This window comes from Diceros bicornis, chromosome 6 (genome assembly GCF_020826845.1).
Source record: "Diceros bicornis minor isolate mBicDic1 chromosome 6, mDicBic1.mat.cur, whole genome shotgun sequence".
Taxonomy (NCBI): domain Eukaryota; kingdom Metazoa; phylum Chordata; class Mammalia; order Perissodactyla; family Rhinocerotidae; genus Diceros; species Diceros bicornis.
Window position 1 is genome coordinate 94,887,269 of NC_080745.1, and position 14,278 is coordinate 94,901,546.

The 14,278-nt window shown below is 48.0% G+C and overlaps 1 protein-coding gene across 1 annotated transcript in view; it reads right to left on the reverse strand.

The window, feature by feature from the left end:
- CFAP46 (cilia and flagella associated protein 46) overlaps positions 1 to 14,278 on the reverse strand; it is a 126,112-nt gene that overhangs the window by 54,317 nt on the left and 57,517 nt on the right. Inside the window, exons 23-26 of the mRNA XM_058544333.1 lie at positions 9,412 to 9,543; positions 8,748 to 8,910; positions 3,536 to 3,620; positions 623 to 761 (exon numbers count right to left, since the gene is read on the reverse strand). Coding sequence (XP_058400316.1) covers positions 623 to 761; positions 3,536 to 3,620; positions 8,748 to 8,910; positions 9,412 to 9,543 — 519 coding nt within the window. The remainder of the gene's footprint in view (positions 1 to 622; positions 762 to 3,535; positions 3,621 to 8,747; positions 8,911 to 9,411; positions 9,544 to 14,278) is intronic.

The following is a 14,278-nucleotide window of genomic DNA, read 5'->3' on the forward strand; positions in this document are numbered from 1 at the left end:
CATGCCAATCCTCCTCCTTTTTCGCTGAGGAAGACCGGCCATGGGCTAACACCTGTGCCCATCTTCCTCCACTTTATATGGGACGCCGCCACAGCGTGGCCTGACAAGCGGTGCCTCAGTGCGCCCCCAGGATCCAAACCCGAGCCGCCAGCAGCAGAGTGCGCACACTCAACTGCTACACCACAGGGCCAGCCCCTGTGTGTTGTGTTTTAAATCCCCAACTTTCTTGTATTGAACTCGTAGTGGGGAAAGAAAGTCCTCAGGGGAAATGGGAGTGTGCAAGAAGGCACTGTGGGATTGCAGGGGGTAGGCACTCTGGGAAGGGGTGCAGATGGGTGAGGGGGTCCTCAGAAGGGGGTCCCTGGGCAGGGAAAGGTCCTGGGTGGGCAAAGGTTCTCTGGGCGTGGGGCGGTCACCCATCAAAGAGGGATCCCCAGGAGTCAGAGGGAGGGGTTCCCAAGTGTTGGGGCATCTCCTGGCGGGGAGGGGCCCCAGGCATCAGGGGGAAGGGTCCAGGGCACGAGGAGCCCCCAGGCAGGGAGGGGCCTTGGGCATGAGGGCGTTCCCCAGGTGGGGCGGGGTGGTGGGCTCCAGGGAAAGGTGGGGGTGGCGCAGCACTCACAGGCGGTGTGCCGTCCGCGGCAGCACCTGCACAGCCTCGTCCAGCACCTTGAGGCCGCCCTCCCAGTCGGCGTGGTCAGCGTGGCAGTGGAAGAGCAGGCCGTAGAGTGCTGCGCGCAGCGTCAGGTCATCCTCGGCCCCTGCAGGGAGAGGGGTCAGAGGAGCTCAGGAGTCCTGCCCTGGCCGCCCCGCAGTGGGAACCGAGGGGCAGCTGCCCCGCTGGCTGCCCAGCGCTCGGAAGGTCCTGCTCTGGGTGCGGGCATCCGCGGTGACTGCTCGGGATCACCCAAGACCTTGGGCGGCCGAGGGCAACACCTGTGTCGGGGCAGCTGGGCCTCCTGCCTCAGAGCCCGGCGAGGGGTGTAATCGCAGGTTGTAAACCAGCCCGGCACCACTGGACAAGTGTGCAATGCAGGCACACCTCAGGGCATGTGCACTGCCTTCATCGCACACACACACATACAGGTGCCAGGAATGAGCCCTGATGACGTCCGCCTGAAAGCCACCCGCAGGCTCTCAGGACGCTTTGCTGTGGGCGGCAGCGCCAGGACCGATGCAGGAAACCACCACACCAGCCCTGTCAGGACTAACCAGCCAGGGGGCTCCTCGGGGCCCGCCCCAGTGGTTTCTGACCCTGTCGACCTGCAGGCCGTCCCTCTGTCCTTCCTCCCGCCACCTGGCTTGCCTTCTGCAGGTGCTTCCTGAGCGGCCTGTGCCCCGGCTGCCCTCCCTTAAGCTCTCTCAGACTCTGCAGTCCTCCCAGCCCTTTCTCTGTTTGAAACTCCTGATATTTTTCTGTAATTTTAAAAATAAACAATGTGAGCTTAAGGAGAGAAGAATCCTTTCCAAAACACCCCAACCCAGCTCTATGGGTCACGTGCCCGGCTCCTGCAGGTGGAGAGTACGGAGGGGAGGGATCCATGTGTCTTGTTGACACGCCACGACACACGCCAGCACTGCAGCTGCACTCTATTGCTCATCTAAGCAGAGGCCCCACTGGTAGGGCTGCACACCAGGTTGTTCCCACCACCAGTTCTGGACACCAGGTTGTTCCTACTACTGGTCTGGACACCCAGGTTCTTCTATTTTACATCATTGACCACGTAGCTTCCTTTCTCTTTTTTGAATCATTGGAGTGAATGGGTGAACACGCCCATGGATCCTGCCACCCACACTGCCACGCTGCTGGCTAAGAGGGTGCACCAACTCATACTGCCCAGGACTTGTGGGCTCACTGTGGCCTCTACACTGCTAGTGCTGGGGATTTAAATATACAGGTGTCCCTGCTCTAAATATACAGATGTCCCTGCTCTCCAAGCTCAGGGGAGGGTAGATTTAGATGCATGACCGGATAAGCCAGTCAACGTCTGAAACTTGAGAACCATGTAGGTTCTATAACATGGTTTCCTCCACTGTTTGAATTATTGTCCACACCTTGGCCAGCCGAACTTAGGAACCACCAACTGGGGCGGCAAGGGCCACTTACATATGTTATTTCCAATCCTGACTAGCTGAGAGGTCCTGCCCTTCACTCTGCATTTCCTTGATCCACACTGAGGAACAACATCCTCCCTGATCCACAATCATGGTCACGTCTGTGGACCATCTGCCGCTTTTCCAATCAATCTATGGAGGCACGTGGCAGAGACCCTGCTTGCCAAATACCGCAGCCGCTGTCTGGGGCCCGGGCACTGGGACAGTGCTCCTCCTCCCTCCCCCTTCCCTGGAGGCCATCAGTCCCAGACAAGCCTCGGGATGGAGCAGGGCCTCGAGGGAGGGCACTGCTTGTGTGGAGCCGAGCTGCTGGACTCTGGGGGTTGTCAGTGCAGCACAGCATATCCCAGCCTGACTAGCGCGACTGTTGATACGTCAGAGAAACTAATCATTTAGTGCCAAATTTGATACAAATATTTTCCCAGTATTTACGTTTTAATTTCCTGCATTTCTCATTATTTAAATTTTTGTATATTTCAAAGTGTGCCTCTATGATCACTGCTATGCTCAATTTTACTCTGACGTTTTTCCTAGAATTTGAATTTTTTAAACTACTACACTGTCGAGCCTATTTGATGTTTATTTCAGCACACGGAGCACAGTGCAGCCTGACCCCCGCCCTCTCCCCGGCAGGGCTGTGTTCTACCACGCAGCCTGGCTCCTTATCAGGCACTGCATTCCTGCAGTGTCTGGGCTGCCCTCTGCCTCCAGATGGCTGCCACCTACACCTCTCTGCAGCACCAGCAAACGATGCTAACTGTTGTGGTTTAGTATTCAACTTAATATCTAATCGAATCACACACGGTCATATTTTTGTTCATTATTTTATGTCAAGTTTATCTCTCTAAACAGACTCTGAAGCACTCGTGGGAGGGCACTGCTCCACCCACAGCATTCATACTCCCCAAGACACACTGGGACTCTTACACTAAAAGGGATGATTAAGTTTTAGCAGATAATCATGATTTTTTCTTTAAACATGAATTCTAAAATATGGTTTTACTGTTCTAAGGTCAGCATTTTTTTTTTTGCAGGAGTATATCTCCACATTTTTTATGGAAGTAGAAGAATATGATTTATTTGTCAGAATAACCCAGAGGCTAGATTTCAAGGCAGCCACTACGAGGCTGAGAGCACTGGCTCTGGACCCAGGTAGCCCGGGAGGATCCAGTGCGGCCCTGGACCATGGGGACAACAGGCACCATCTGGGCTTTGGTTTTCTGGTGCACACAGTGGGGATTTCATGAAGTTCTTCTTGAAAAGCACTCCCAGTGCCCATCAGGCATTAACTGCTGAGCAGACACGACCTGTGGTTATTGTCATGATAAAGCTGGCTTTATATAAGGGGGCAGGAATTTAAAAGCACTGAGTCCTTCGCTTTCTTTGTGCCTGTGGCTCCCTCCGTCTCGCATCTACAAACCTGGGAGAAAACAACCTTCAGTGGTCCCTCCACTCTGGAAGTCCGCTGTAGGCCACTGGTGCAGAAGCAGCATTTTCCCCTTTTCCTAAAATAAAAACAAATAAACAATATATATATTCAAAACTTGCAATTTATTCTTTCACCGTTTTGTTTTCCATTGGCTCAGTATCTAATTACAAAAATTGCAGCTACATTTCTGAAGCACTAAGTCACAAAGAGTGACATCACAGCTCACCCATGAGAAAAGGCTCTCAGTGAAAGCTTCACTACGTCACAACACACAGACTGTCCCCCAACACAGTCTACAGCGTTTCCAATGACATGAAGCATCCAGGTCAGTTTCATAGCCTTAAATTAATGGGACTAAAAGTACATCAGAACAGACTTATGGACACAGCACAAGCAGTGCTCGGAGGGGAGTTCATAGCTGTAAATGCCTACACTGAAAAAGGAGAAGGATCTCAAAGAAACAAACTATCTTTACTCTTTAAGGAATCAGAAAGAGGAAGAATAAACTAAACCCAAAGCTGGCAGAAGGAAGGAAATAATAAAGATTAGAGCAGAGAGAAAAAAAACAGAGAATAGAAAAACCACAGAGAAAATCAATGAAACCAAAAGTTGGTTCTCTGAAAAGATCTACAAAATTGACAAACCTTTAGCTAGACTGGCAAAGAAAAAAAGACAGAAGAGACAAATAACTAAAATCGAAAATGAAAGTGGGAACGTTACTACCAACCCTAGAGAGACAGAAAGGATTATGGGAGAATCCCATGAACAACTGTATGTCAACAAATTTGATAACCTAGAAGAAATGGCAAAAGCCCTTGAAACACACCAATTACCCAAGCTGACACAAGAAGAAATAGAAAATCCCAACAAATTTCTAACAATTAGAGATTGAATCAGTAATCAGAAACCACCCAATGAATAAAGGTTAGTCCCAGACCAAATGGCTTCACAGGTGAATTCTACCAAACATTTAAAGAAGAGTTGACACTAATCCCTCTCAACTCTTCAAAAAATCGAAGAGGAAGGAACAATTCCTAACTCATTGCTTTGATAGCAAACCCAGATAAAGACATCACAAGAAAAGAAAATTACAGGTTAACATCCTTTATGAATATTGATGCAAAAATCCTCAATAAAATATTTGCAAATCAAATCCAATAGCATAGTAAATGTTATTCATCATGACCAAGTGGGATTTATCCCAGGAATATAAGGGTGGCTCAACATAAGAACAATCAATGTTACACATCACATTAATAGAACGAAGGAGAAAAACCACATGATCATCTCAATTGATGGAGAAAAGGCATTTGACAAAATCCAGTAACCTTTCATCATAAAATCTCTTAGAAAACTAGGAATAATGGGAAAATTCCTCAACACAATAAAAGGACCGTATGAAAAACTCATAGCTAACATCCTACTCAATGGTGCAAGACTGAAGCTTCCCCTCTGAGATGAGGAACAAGACAAGGATGCCTGCTTTTAGCACTGCTATTCAACATTTTACTGGAGGTTCTAGCCAGAGCTAATAGACAAGAAAAAGAAATAAAAGGTATCCAAATTGGAAAGGAAGAAGTAAAACTATCTCTATTCACAGATGACACGATCCTATTTATAGAAAATCCCAGAGAATCCACAAGAAAACTACTAGAGCTAATAAATGAATTCAGCAAAGTTGCAGGACACAACATCAACATACAACAATCAGTTGTGCTTCTACATATCAGCAATGAACAATCCAAAAAGGAAATGAGGAAGGTGCTATGAACTTAATTATGTGTGCCCCGCCCCCCCTCCCAAATTCATAAGTAGAAGCCCTAACCCCCAATGTGATGGTATTTGGAGACAAGGTCTTTGGAGGTATTTAGGGTTAGAGGAGGTCAGGAGGGTAGGCTCCTCATGATGGGATTAGTGCCCTTAGAGAAAGAGACACCAGAGAGCTTGCTTTCCCCACCCCCACCACATGAGGACAGAGCAAGAAGGCAGCTGTCTACAAGTCAGGAAGAGCGCCTTTCTCAGAACCTGGCCATTCTGGCTCCTGGATTTTGGAGCCTCCAGAACTGTGAGAAATAAATTTCTGTTGTTTAAGCCCCCCAGTTTATGGTATTTTGTTATGGCAGCCTGAGCTGACTAAAACAAGAAGCAATTCCATTTACAGTAGCACTTAAAAGAATTAAATACTTCCAAAAAGGTGAAAAACTTATACGCTGAAAACTGTAAAACATTGTTGAAAGAAATTAAAGAAGACTTAAATCAATGGAAAGACATCCCATGACCATGAATAGGAAGACTTAACATTGTCAAGATGTCAATACCACCCAAAGTGATCTACAGATTCAACACAATCCCTCTGAAAATCCCAACAACCTTATCTGAAGAAACGGAAAAGCCAAGCCTCAGACCATACGGAACTGCAAGTGGCCCCAAGCAGCCAAAACAATCCTAAAACAGAAGAGGAAAGTTGGAAGATTCACAATTCCTGACTCGAAATTCACTACCAAGCTACAGTGATGGAAACAATGTGGTGCTGGCAGACGGACAGACACATAGACCAGTGAAACAGACGGGACAGCCCAGAAACAAACTCTTGCATATATGGTGAAGTGATTTTTGACAAAGATGCTAAGACCATCCAATGGGGAAAGGACAGTCTTTCAACAAGTGTTTCTAGGAAAACTGGACATCCACATGCAGAAGAATGAAAGTGTACCCTTACCTTACACCATATACTAAAATTAACTCAAAATGGAAAAAAAAAAAAAAAAGATCTAAACATAAGAGCTAAAGCTATAAAACTCTTAGAAGAACACATCGGAAAAAAATCTTCAAGACATTGGATTTGACAAGGACTTCATGGATAGGACACCAAAAACACAAGCAACAAAAGAAAAAATAGTTGAACTTCATCAAAATTAAGAACTTTTGTGCAACAAAGGACACTGTCAAGGGAGTGAAAAGGCAACCAAACGAACGGGAGAAAAACGCCTGCAAATCATATATCTGATAAAGGGTTAATACTCAGAATAGATAGAGAACTCTTATGATTCAACAACAAAAAACAAACCAATGTAAAAATGTGCAAAGTACGTGAACAGACATTTCTCCAAAGAAAACATGCAGATGACTAATTAGCACATTAGAAGATGCTAAATATCATTAGTCATAAGAAAAACGCAAATCAAAACCACAAGATACCACTTCACACCTGTTAGGATGGCAATAATGTAAAAAAATGGAAAATAACAAGTGTAGACAAGGATGTGTAGAAATTGGAACACTTGTGCACTGCTGGTGGGAATGTACAATGTGCGGCTGCTGTGGAAACGGTTTGGCAGTTCCTCAAAAGGTTAAATACAGAACTACCATATAACTCAGCAATTCCACTGCTAAGTATATCCCCTAAAGAACTGACAGCAGGGACACAAAGATATTTGTACACCCATGTTCATAGCAGCACTATTCACAATAGTCAAAAGGTGAAAACAACCCATCTCCATCAACAGATGAACAGATAAACCAAATGTGGTCCATCCATACAATGGAATATTATTCAGCCATAAAAAGAAAGGAAATCCTGCAATATGCTACAACATGGATGGACCTTGAGGGCATTACGCTCAGTGAAATAAGCCCCTCACAGAAGGACAAATACTCTGATTCTACTTATATGAGGCCCCTAGAGGAGTCAAATTCAGAGACAGCAAGCAGAATAGTTACCAGGGGTTCTGGGGAGAGAGGAGGTATTGTTTAATGGGTAGAGAGTTTTGTTGGGGATGATGAAAAAGTTTTAGGTATAGATAGTGGTGACGGTCACACAACGTTGTGATTATAATTAATGTCACTAAATTGTACAGTTAATGAATGGTTAAAATGATAAATATCATATTATGTATATTTTGCCACAATTTTTAAAAAGCACATTATAAAGAACTGAACTTTTGGTAAATTTTATTAATTTCTAGACTAGGGCTTGGCTAATTTTTTCTGTAAAAGTGCCAGATAGTAAACACTTCTGGCTTTTGGGGCCACGTGGTCTCTGTCACAATTACTTGGCTCTGATGTTGTAGTGAAGCCACAGACAGTTTGTAAATGAACAGGCATGGCTGTGTTCCAATAAAACTTTATTTACAAAAAGAGGAGGAGGGCTGGACTTGCCCTCCCCCTCCCCGGTGGCGGTTTGCCCACCCCTGGCCTAGATTATTAGAGGTCATAAATATCTTGGTAAGAAAATAGGAAGCATCAACCAATCTCTTAAACAAGACTATGACTTTCCCATTTCCTTCTTGCTGTCTCTTGAGCAGCAGGCTCCCAGCTGGGGCAGCCACGGGAAAGCCACACCTTCCCACACGGCTGTGGGCCCTCCTGGCACGGCCAGCTCTGCATCAGCCCAGAGGGCAGCTCCCCCCTCTCATCCTGTCCCGGCCCGACCTCCCACGGCTCGTCTGGCTGCTGGTGTCTGAGGACCTCACTGGGCCCTGGACCAAGGGCCCAAGAGCTCCACCCACGGGCTCTGTCCTAGGCTCTCTGACCATGGACATCTGTCTGCCACATGGCCTTTGACCTGGAGACCTTCTCTTCAGAAGGGCCCTGCTGGAGACCACAGGTCTGTAGGTTTGTTATCCCAGGTCTGGCCTTCCTGGGCAGACAGGACAGGTGTTGGAGGCCCTGTGGGAGATGAAGTCCTGGGGCTGGGAAACTGCAGGACACACAGAGGACGCACGCGGTTAGCAGGCAGGCCGGGCAGCCTTCGCTGACCTCCGTGCACTCCCTGGAGCTCGATGGGGCCCAGCCCTGCCTGCCTCCGGGGCCAGGTGGAGGGAGCGAGGCCCTCAGCCAGGCAAGTTCCCTCCACCAAGACCACACTCACTGGGCGTCGGGGGCGGGGGGCGGGTGACATCCCCTTTTTACAGGCCGGTCAAGACCTCACTGGCCTGGGCACACATCTGCCCAGGGGCTTCTGTGGCTCTCCTCAGCTGTCTGAATCTGCTGTTCCGTCCCCATTCTCCTCCTCTCCCCTCTGGTGCTGGAGCTCAGGGAGGAGCATTTCGGGGATGTCTTCGTCCTCCCCACCCCCTCTCTGCAGGCCATCGTGTGCCTCATTTGAGCGGTTCTTTGGGGTCTGTCTTTCCTGAGGAATCTCACCCGCCGTCTCTGGAGGAAGACCCTCAGGAAGCCTGCCCCCCGTGGCTCCCCCACGCACCTGCTTTCTCGCTTCCGTCTTGTTGATGATGCTGATGATCCTCCGTAAGGCACTCCTGCATTTCTTCCTGTTGCCCGCAGAGGACAGCAGCGGGAGCCAGGCGTTCCAGTAGTGCCGGGCGGCCAACATCACCAGGGCACTGCTCCCCGCGATGCCCCCAAACCTGAAAAGGAAGTCCTGACCTAGAGAGGGGCCACGCCCACTGTGTGGCAGCAGCGCCCAAAGCTTCTGGATTTACGGAGGGGAGGGGTGAGGCTGGGTGCCACGGGGCTCCCCAGGACACACTCGCTCCCTTTCTCCTGCGGCCCTGCGCCCTGCGCCCGGCTCTGCAGGATGGGGCTCCTGGGGCATCCCTGCTGGGATCTGCTCAGGGCCACAGCCCACTCCCTACTCCCTGCCCCACCTTGCCCCGTGTGGCCCCAGCTCAGCTTCTCACAGGACTGCCCAGGACCCTCCGTCCCAGCCGCCCAAGGGGCCCTGTGAGCAATGGCGAGGCGGGCGTCCCTGCCCAGGGCAGGAGATGACCCTTGTCACAGGGCCACCGAGGGAGGGGCCAGCCACCGTGCCAGTCCCCCTTGAGCAGCGTGCTCATCTCAGGCACTGCAGCTGCCATTTATCTCACAGTGCACAGCCATCTGCACAGTCACCCCACTTAGCACGGCACCTCATGCTCTCCAGGAAGGCCCTGGTAGCCGGCAGGCGCAGCCGCTTCCTCCCCCTCAGGTTCTCCAGGACGCTCCTGCCCTGCGTGCAGGCCACAGTGCTCAGCATCTCCGCCACCAGCCGAGCCTCCTCCCTGAAAACAGACAAGTGCCCTAGCACATGCGGGCTCTCTCTGCGGGGAGCAAGCGGCCACGAAGAAAGGCGAGTGAGCCTGGGGATGCCGGGCCATGGGAGTGAGCTGGGGACCTCCAGAGTAACCTCATGCAAGTCCCCGAGCCAGAACTAACCGGCTGAGTCCAGTCAACCCGCAGAACCATGAGAGAATCGTAACCTGATGTTTTCAATGACTTCTTTGCAGGATGTCTTGTGCAGCCACAGGTGAGCAGGACAAGCCTGGTGGGCCTGCCCCCCACCACAGCCGAGCCCATGGGGAGCAACGGGGCTCTGTTCTCTGGGCCCCGTGTATATCTTGTCTCAGGGCCTCCGCTCTGCACCAGGCTCAGCCCTACACAGTTTTAACTCAGAGCAACATCAAGAAGGACATGCAATCCCTTGTCCCTGAACGTTTATTAACCCAGCCACGCCTGGGTCAGGCACAGATGACATCACACTCAGTCAGACATCATCCCGTCCAGTGCTGGAGGGGACCAAGTCCCTGCAACTCAGCTAGCGGGCACCGAATTTACTCTAGGAGAAATACACTAGTTCCTGGGTAGACCTCTCCACAGGCTGGGGTGCCCTGAAGCCAGGGACCCGCCTGCAGGAGCAGACAGCCACTCCTACCACTCTGACCCAGGAGTCTCGGGGAGGAAGGCGCTGTCCCTTGGCTGCCAGGATCCACGGTGTCTGCCGTGCATAGTCAAGCCCGTACTCTGGAGGTGAAGCTGAGGGTGGCTGGGTTCTCCAAGGTGGGTGTGCCAGCCCCACAGGTGAAGGAGCCTGGCCCTGCCTGGGCGCTGCATCCTGGAGACTGATCTTTCTAACACAGTGTTGGGGAGAGTTCTGTGGATGTCAGCTGGGTGAGATCTGTGGACAGCGTGACTCACATCATCTACACACTTACTGATTTTTTTGTTTGTTTGCTTACTTTGTTCTATCAGCTACTGAGGAGGAATGTTGAAATCTACAGCTCTAACTGTGGATGTATCTAATTTTTTGCTTCTTGAATTTGGAAGCTCTGCTATTAAGTGTACACACATTCAGGATTCTCATGTTTTCCGGCTCGTTTAACCCTTTTATCACGATGAGATGTCTCTGTCTCTGGTCACACTGCTTGGCTGCTCTGCGACAGCCACACCTGTGTCCTAAGACTCGAGTTTGCACAGCATCCCTTCCACTCTTCTGCTTTTAACAGGTGCCTTTATGTTTAAAGAATGTCTCTTAAAAGCAGCTTCTAGTGGGTCTTGCTTTCTGTATTCAGCGGGGTAAACTCTGCATTTTAACTGGAGTGTGGTCCATTTACATTTAATGGATTGATTGGTATGGTTGGGGTTAAATCTGTTTTGCTGTTTGCTTTCCTTTTGTCCCATATGTTGTTTCTTTCCTCCCCTCTTTTGGGTTAACTGAATATTTTTTAGTATTCTGTATCTCCTCTATCAGATTTTTAGTTACACGTTTTTGTTTTATCTTTTTTAGTACTTGCTGTAGAGATCACAACATATATCCTTCACTAGTCATAGTCTACCTTGAATTAATCTTACACCACTTCACAGATGACATAAGAATCCTACACAATACACTTCTGTTTCTCTCATTCCCATCATTAGCGTTAACGTCATCCATTTTACTTCTACATTTATTAATAATAACACAATGCAACATATTTTTGTTTTTAACAGGCAAAGGTCTTTTAAAGAATTTAAGAACTGAAGGAAAAACCACCTTTTATGTTTATCCACACCTCTACCATTTACCTAGTTACTTCCTGACCCGAGTTTCCATCAGCCTAAAGAATTCCCAGCAGCATTTCTCCTTCTGCAGCTCTTTTGGCAGTGGATTCTCTTAGCTTTAGTTAATCTTAAAATGTCTTGATTTGGCCTTCATTTTTTGAAGGCTTTTGGTGGATGTAGAAGTCTAGGTTGATGGGTTTTTCTTTTTTAACGCCTACAACAGTGTGCTGTGCTTCTGTTGAGAAGTCAGCAGTCTTATCTTTGTTTTCCTGTGTGTAATCTGTCTTTTCCCCTTCTAACTTTTTCCCAAGGTTTTCTTGTTACCTTTGTCTTCAGCAATTTGACTCCAGTGAAAATAGGTGTGGTTTTGTGTTTATCCTGCTTGGGGTCACTGAAAATCTTGGATCTCTGGGTTGATATTTTTTAATTCAATTTGAACAAATTTCAGCTCCTGTATTTTCAAATGTATGTACTCTGCCTCCCCATCTCACCTCTGTCCTTCCAAGACTCCCCCACACTTGTGCAGACCACGTGTCCTGTCCCACAGTCGCGGGGGCTCTGCTCATCTTGCCGTTCAGTCTTTCCTCCTCTGCCTCACCTTCAACAGTGTGCTGACCAGCACTCACGGACACTTACCACTTCTCCCATGTTCAGGCGTTGAGCTCTCCCAGTGATGCTTCTATGTCAGATGCTGTATGTTTCAGCTCTAGAATCTCCACTTAGTTCTTTATTATAGTTTCCATTTCTTTGTAGAAATTCCCCACCTGCACACTAAGTTGCCCAAATACTTTCTTGTACTTATAAGAGCTGTTTTAAATTCGTTGTCTGCTAACTCTAACGTGTGTGTCGTGTCTGCATCTGTTGACTGTTTTTTCTCCTGCTATGGGCCACATTTCTTGTTTTTCCCTGTGTCTAATAATTTTTGATTTTATGCTGGACACTGAGTTATACTGTTGAGAGTATGGATTACATTGCCTTCCTTTAAAGGAAGGTTGGGTTTCATTCTGATGGACATTTAATTTACTGGTGGCTCAGCCTTATCCTATTGGGATTTGGATCAGGCGTTTTTAGGGCAAGTCTAGAGCAGCCCCTGTAGCCCATGTCTTTCTGAGTGCCTGGAAAGTTCAGTGAGGTCTCCCTGATTCTCACCAGTTAACTCCAACATCTCAGCACAGGGTGGCCTCCAGCGCCTCTCTTCAGCACAGGACCCAGAACCTGCTTCCTGCCAGGCCTTGTGGGATCTAGTGCCGTGCACAGCACCTTTACACAGCTGAGAGCACCCATTCTCCGTCCAGTACCTCCTCTCTTGTATCGTAGCCTATGAACTCCAGCAGCCCCAGCAGCCCAGGCTTTGCTCTCTGCCTCCTCCACACACTTCTTCAGTCTGGGCTCCACTCCCAGGGCTGCAGCTCGGACGGCCCCCACCAGGCAGAAAGCAAGAGTGAGTGTGGGGCTCACTTATTATTTTTTTTTTTAAGGAAGATTGGCCCTGAGCTAACATCTGTTGCCAAGCTTCCTCCTTTTTTCTCCCCAAAGCTCCAGTAGATAACTGTCTGTCACAGCTGTACATCTTCTAGTTGCTCTGTGTGGGACACCACCTCAGCATGGCTTGATAAGCGGTGCGTAGTTCTGCGCCCAGGATCTGAACCGGCGAACCCCGGGGCCATTGAAGCGGAGTGCGCGAACTTAACCGCTATGCCACCGGGCCAGCCCCCGGAACTCACTTTTGATGCTCCCCTTTTGCAAGAATTTCTGCTTTATGCCCTCTGTCATCCAATGCCTGAAAACAACTGTTTTATGTATTTTTTCAAGTTTTATAGTTTTTTTACAGTACAAGAGTATGATATCCATTACTGTGTCGTGGCCAGATTTGGGATAAAAAGTGACTTTTAAATTCATATAAAGACTCAATACAGATGATGATTATGTTAAATAAAAATGTTGATCAAAGTAGTAAGGTACCAAATATTCTTAAACTATCTCCTGTTAATCTATTTTGTGTCTATTTTAGGGATCTACCTGAAATGTCTTATGAATATATATTCTTTTACATTAATAGTATAAATGTGAAACTTATTCTGGTAATTACACACTGAGAGTTGACAATACCAACTGATTAGTAACTGCACTATTTTTCACCAAAACTGAAAACTATTTTCACTATTATTGTGAAATATTATCATAAAAATTACTCTGTAACCAATTCCACACTAGAGTTTCTACACATAAATTGCAAAATGGAAACAGGTAGCATAAAAATTTGAAATATGTGTATTTTTTTAAAAAGGTGAATCACCTGCAGTGCATGCCATGTGGCTGCATGTGACCTGGTACCCTACTTGACGGGAGACAGGGTCCAGTACTCTCAGGGACCAACAAGGTCACTGTAAACTGTGGCATCTCCTACGAAGCCCAGGACCACTCCGTCTCTCCAGCCTCCTGGCACCCAGTCCCATGCCTGGACACAGCTGGCACTCCATGTGGCTGGATGAGTGGTCAGAACCACAGGGGAACCCAGGCTGGAGGGGCAATCCCACTGAGTGCAGTTACACCAATTACCACTAGAGGACAACCACGCCCCACAAATGAGTTTAAAAGTCTTAAGGTGGAAATCAAATTTTTCTAGTTTTGCACAATCCTCTCTCTCCCTATTAACCATACGTATATATTTATATTTCTAGCTTATCTTATTATAGGAATTGCTGTTTTAAAATAAAATTCAACTTCAGAATCACTGAGGAAAGAATGGCGAGGCCAGGGCACACATCCATCATTGGAGTCTGTGCCCTGCCCCCAGCTCCTCCCGGCCAGCTCTGCTGTGCCCTCAGCAGGCAGCGAAATCAGCTTTAATGCAATTACAGGAAGACTGTGAGGCAGCACCCATGCACCGACTCTTTCTATAAGACTGTCTTTGTAGTTTCTTCTGTCTTTTAAAAATAACTTTTGAATTTTTATCAAAGAGGTACCTACATATGGTTG